General features: G+C 40.9%; 1 protein-coding gene across 10 annotated transcripts in view; it reads left to right on the forward strand.

Moving 5' to 3' along the window:
* LOC101169564 (receptor-type tyrosine-protein phosphatase S) overlaps nucleotides 1-5,285 on the forward strand; it is a 62,624-nt gene extending 57,339 nt beyond the window's left edge. For all 10 annotated transcript variants that reach the window (XM_020711004.2, XM_020711000.2, XM_020711002.2 and 7 more), the window contains 6 exons: nucleotides 384-562; nucleotides 855-981; nucleotides 1,062-1,187; nucleotides 1,798-1,952; nucleotides 2,041-2,176; nucleotides 2,885-5,285. In XM_020711004.2, coding sequence (XP_020566663.1) covers nucleotides 384-562; nucleotides 855-981; nucleotides 1,062-1,187; nucleotides 1,798-1,952; nucleotides 2,041-2,176; nucleotides 2,885-2,953 — 792 coding nt within the window. In that variant the 3' untranslated portion in view covers nucleotides 2,954-5,285. The remainder of the gene's footprint in view (nucleotides 1-383; nucleotides 563-854; nucleotides 982-1,061; nucleotides 1,188-1,797; nucleotides 1,953-2,040; nucleotides 2,177-2,884) is intronic.
* Nucleotides 5,286-6,000: the final 715 nt, after the last annotated feature.

Consider the following 6,000-nt stretch of genomic DNA (forward strand, 5'->3'; position numbering starts at 1 on the left):
TTAAGACAGTGGGTCAATATTTTAGCATCTTAAACTAACAGTTGGGAAGAAAAACTTACCAAATCCCTCAACAAATCATAATTGATACTATCTACTGTAAGGATATTACGAAAATGTTTTGTGAAATTTCATTAAAGGGTTTAAAAAACATCTTTATTCCAAAAATGTTCTGTCAATTCTATGATGTAGTGGGCTTTACAGGGTTAAAAAACATTGTTTACACTATATAAAAAATTAGATATGACTGCAATTTTTCTTTATACTCACGTGATGTACACTGATAGCAGGTCAGTGTCCTAATATCTGTTTATTTTTTTACATAATTCAATTGGACAGATGATGCATTCTTGGCTGCCTTTTCTTTCCTTTTTTTTATATTCCAGCGCCTGGCAAACACCAAAGCCCACACATCCCGGTTTGTCACAGCCAACCTGCCCTGCAACAAATTCAAGAACAGACTGGTGAACATAATGCCCTATGAAACCACCCGCGTCTGCCTACAGCCTATCCGAGGTCTGGAGGGCTCTGACTACATCAATGCCAGTTACATAGATGGATACAGGTATGTTTTTCTGCAAACGGTAATCTGACCTGACCCCTCTGTCCTCTCTTTCCTCGTTTCATCCGTCTCCTCCCCTTGAAGCAGTCAGATCCGTCATTCCTGTGTACACATTCGCTCCGTTTGTGTCTCTTCGTCTCACTGAAGATGCTGGGGACTTTCTGATGATTCAGCTGCACGCAGCGGTTGAACCCACGTGTTTTGACTGTTCCTGTTCTTGCCTCGAGCCTGACCCCGTTTTCTGACTGAAGATGAAGGAACGAAGGAGCTGAACCCTGACTGTTTATGTGTTCAGGCAACAGCGAGGCTACATCGCCACGCAGGGTCCTCTGGCTGAGACCACGGAGGACTTCTGGAGGATGCTGTGGGAACACAACTCCACCATAGTGGTCATGCTGACTAAGCTGAGAGAAATGGGACGGGTAGGACAGAGCAATGTTCACAGAAAGTGTCACACCAAGCACACATTTGGAGTGTTTTCTGATTGGGTTTTGCTCTTCAGGAAAAGTGTCATCAGTACTGGCCTGCTGAGCGCTCGGCCAGGTATCAGTACTTTGTCGTCGACCCGATGGCGGAGTACAACATGCCTCAGTACATCCTCAGAGAGTTCAAAGTTACAGATGCTAGGGTGAGTTCTTGCCATCTGTATGTCAACAGCCATCCTTGTTTTCTGAAACATAAGACTTTTCGTTTCCTGTCTATAGAGGCCAGCAGTGCAAAGCAACCCTTATAGACCTGTAGGGTGTTGCCACAGATCGGCACGTTTGACAAATAGGCTCTTCATTCAACCGTGCCGTCTCCAGATTGTCACAACACGCGTGTGCAGCTGTGCGCACACACACTCCAGCACATCCATGTGCCAGTCATAGATAACTCTAGTTAAGCCTGTCCTGCAGTGATGCCACATCGACAGATGCCTTATTGATCTCCATTAAAGAGGAGTCAGAAAGGCTGAGCAGAAGAGAAAAGATGTAATTGCCTTCAGAGAGGCTGACAGTAGCAGATGTACTGACGTTACAACTTTAAGTTAACCACAGCCACTGATCCGGGGTCAGATAACACCAATCGTTAGAAGAAGAAAAACGGTCCTTTCTTTTAATGCACAAGAGGAAGCAAACAGTTCTTTAAATATAAAAAGAAACATCAACCAAATTTTCTACACATTGAAATAACAAGAATAACCATTTTAAATCATGTCTTTTATTATATGACCTCATTATTGCCATGCATCTGTTTAGGATGGCCAGTCGAGGACGGTGCGTCAGTTCCAGTTCACCGATTGGCCAGAACAAGGGGTGCCAAAATCCGGGGAGGGTTTCATCGACTTCATCGGCCAAGTTCACAAGACCAAGGAGCAGTTCGGCCAGGATGGACCGATAACAGTTCACTGCAGGTGACAAGCTGCTTTCATGTGTGCGCCTCATGACGTCCATGCTTTAATGTAACCTTACACTCACTGTCGACTGTGCTGATGCCTGCAGCGCCGGTGTGGGGCGGACGGGTGTCTTCATCACTCTGAGCATTGTCCTGGAGAGGATGCGTTATGAAGGAGCAGTGGACATCTTCCAAACTGTCAAAATGCTGCGGACACAAAGACCAGCCATGGTGCAGACGGAGGTAAACAGTGCAGAGGCATGTGGATGTCACTGATTTGTTTGACTGAAGAGGGGAAGCAAAATGAATCCAAACATTTTTAATCAAATTTAGGTCAGTGAATCGAATCCTTCAAAATGGACCAATACTTACTATAAATCATAACAGCAACCACAAATGATGAAATGATTCGAATCGTTGTCAAACCCATAGCATGGAGTATAACGGCTTAGAAAGATTATGCAAAACACAGACAGGTACCGGAGGAATATAAGACCAGTAAACAAGCTGCAAAAACAGAACAAGCAAGAGGGAGAGAAAGGATGATGTACATGCCCTCTAGGGCTGATGGGAAAACAGACAACAAGTTGCACAAAGGAATGAGGTAATGAGAAAAAGCTAAATAAAAAGTGAAGCAAAGTAAGACGAAAGGGGAAAACTTTTCAAAGCAAAACAGGAGGAAAAGGAAAGATGCTTTTTTCCCCCAAATACTCTTTTTTTTCTCTGTGACTAAAAAGGACTGCTTGACTGAATAGCTGATTGTTTTTATTGATTTGTCCGTTGTTGTTTTTATTATTGTTTGAAATAAATTAAAGACGCCAAAAGGAGAATATGCACAGTTGGAATAACTCTACAGTAAAACGACAAAATTTAAGAAATCTTTTTTTTTTCACCGACTGTAGGTTTATTTCAGCATGTGAAAAGTCTCATTTATCTTTTTTCTCTCATCAGGATGAGTATCAGTTCTGCTACCAGGCTGCTCTGGAATATCTGGGTAGCTTTGACCACTATGCAACATAAGAGCAGAGACAACCGTCCATCCATCGTTCCCTTTGACGTCCACGAAAACAACCCAACACATGAACAGAGAGGAAAGGCCAGTCTGGCATAACGTTGAACCTTTTGCAGAGTCCAGATTTAAAGACCAATTTTTCACCAACAACAAGAAGAATGCCCATCAGTAGTTTCTCTGCTGGGTGTGGAGAATATTCATGTGTAATCCATATACTTACCTCAGTGTTCCAGTGTGAAGGACATATAATACATGTGTGTTGTGGTCAGCTATCTCCAATATGAACCAGTAACATACAAATGGCTTTTGAACAGGAGTTATGATACTCTGTGTGTATAATAAAATACAAAAAGATTTGAGGAAAAAAAAACACAAGCCTGGATATTTGCTGCACCCTAAATGGGCTTTTTATCTTCAACTTTGTATCTATTGGTTTAATGTTCTAAAGGAGTTACAAAGTGAACATTTCTATGTATCTGTGAGTCTGTTTGCGAGACATCTACTGCCACCACAGGTAGTTCTGACAACAGTCTGAAGCACATGACCGGATTCTGCATGAGCAGGAGCTTGGGTCTGGCCTCATCACCCTGAGGACTGCAGAAGAAGCATGTGGATGCTCATTTACTCCATGCACAGTGCCAAGAGAAACCATGCAGCGCGAACATGAACTGTGGCCTATAAGGAGACATGGCTCCTTTTGTCATAACATGAAGTCATATCGCTCTGGAGGAAAAAAAAAATATAAAACGGTCAGTCTTCTGCCCCTGGTCTTGCTCTCAGAACAGCAATTAAAACCCTCGGTATCTTTAACTGGGCTGGGATTTGTAGTCCAGTGCATTTGCCACTTAACAATGCCTGCTTGCTACCTGCTATTGTTGTTGTTCATGCTCCGGCTCTGCTCCTTTTTTGATGTCAATCCCCCGTGTCACTCAAGCAGTGGCTTATTGAACAAGACGACGAAAGAACTGAGCTCAAGTTAGTTTATGTCTCAGTTTTCTTCTTTTTTTTCACGTTTTTAAGGTATTTTGTTGCCTTATGTGGATTTTTTTAACATGCTGCTTCATGTTTATGTATTGTGTACTAAGCTTTTTTATCTAATCTTTATTTTTGTTTTGTTTTCTCCTCAGAAGTCTCCCTACTTGAACTGCATTGCTTTGTATTTAAGTTCACCATGTTTGTTTTCATAATTAAGGAAATTAAAGATTAATTAGTGCTCGCACTAATCTTAGTTTTATCTTTTTGTTTTTTTTACTCCATCTGCATTTTAACTTCAACAGATCTGCTCTATCACAACCTGATGTGTTATCATAACTGGTCCCGTGTAATGAATAAACAGCACAGTGTGTCTGAAATGTTGGGCAAACTCACTGTTTTTTGTACATACAGTCTTCTCATTGGAGTTCTTTACAGTACGGTTACATATGTCACACAAATATAATGTAGGGGTTGGATGTGATGTAGTACTCAATGTCGCAAAAAAGCCTTATTGTTATCGTTCACTCTGTCATTTTTGTTTTGTATCAGTTTCAGATACATTTGTTATTCTTTTTGTTATTTTTTTACATTTATTTGGGATGTCCAATAGTCATGACCAATACAATATTGTACCGTTTTTCTTTGATGAGCCAACGTTGAAGGACAATATTGTCACAGTTTCTTTTATAATGGTCCGTTTTGGTGCTTTTTTTTATTATTTGCTTTGTTCTGATGAAGTATACCCTCTGTGCAGGGTGCTATTTGATACTGATTACTGATGTCTGATTAGTTAGCTAGAGATGTACATTAGAGGCAGTTTAAGTTATCAGTGAGCCCCTTTTGATACCCTCAATCTACATGACACACAGCAAGGGGATCATGGAAGCAGAGGCATGGTCCCAGGGGGAAAAGTTTAAAAAGCATCAGAGATGTTATAGATATATAGCGCCGGCTTATCAGTGGAAAACTTCTGACAAACCGTGGATGTTTAGTTTGCTTAAAGGCACATGGTAGCAAGTGTATTTTTGACCAAATTAGGTGAGAGTTGCCTAGCTACACACGTTGCACACCCTGAGAAAGATATCGTTTGAATTTGAAATTATTCTCTTATGAACTCTATGTGTGGTCCAGAAGTCTTGACGATGTTTGACATATATGAAATATGTTATTCCTTTGTTTTCTAATGATTATTGTGTCAAGAGAAATATAACAAGCACACTCGTAACCTACTATGAAATGTGTTGAGGGCCAGCTCTGATGATGCCATCCCCCTCACTTATGTACTTGTTCTTTCCTTTCAGACCATAGATGTAGATATTGTACCTTGGAATTTGTATTAAAAGCAGGATGATTGGATATACAGCACATCGAGCAGCTTGGTTCTTTTTTTGTGTCTGTTCTATTTTCTTCCACAAGATGGAGCCAAAGTCAAAAACCAATTCTCACCTAATTCAACCCAGAATATGTCATTTGATTACTGGTAAGTCACTATAATTATCCACCTTTGTCATGGTAGGAAAAACACGTCAATGTAAGGGTGGGGTCATCTAAGATAGCACAAGGGTTAAAAGATTATTTTAATATATTACTTTTTCTATAACAGTATATTTCAAATGATTACTAAAGAATATTCACTCACTGGCTACTTTATTAGGCACACCTGTCCAAGTGCTTGTTAGCCCAAATTTCTAATCAGCCAATCAAATGGCAGCACCTAAATGCATGTAGGCATGTCGACATGGTCAAGACGATCTGCTACAGTTCAAACCAAGCATCAGAATAGAGAAGAAAGGTGATTGAGGTGACTTTGAACGTGGCATGGTTGTTGGTGCCAGACGGACTGGTCAGAGTATTTCAGAAACTGCTGATCTACTGGGATTTTCACCCACAACCATCTCTGGGGTTTACAGAGAATGGTCTGAAAAAGAAAAAAATCCAGCGAGAGACAGTTCTGTGGGCAGAAATACCTTGTTGATGCCAGAGGTCAGAAAAGATTGGCCAGACTGGTTCTAGCTGATAGAAAGACAACAGGAACTCAAAATAACCACTTGTTACAACCGAGGTCTGCGGAAGAACATCT

This window comes from Oryzias latipes, chromosome 17 (genome assembly GCF_002234675.1).
Source record: "Oryzias latipes chromosome 17, ASM223467v1".
Classification (NCBI taxonomy): Eukaryota; Metazoa; Chordata; class Actinopteri; order Beloniformes; family Adrianichthyidae; genus Oryzias; species Oryzias latipes.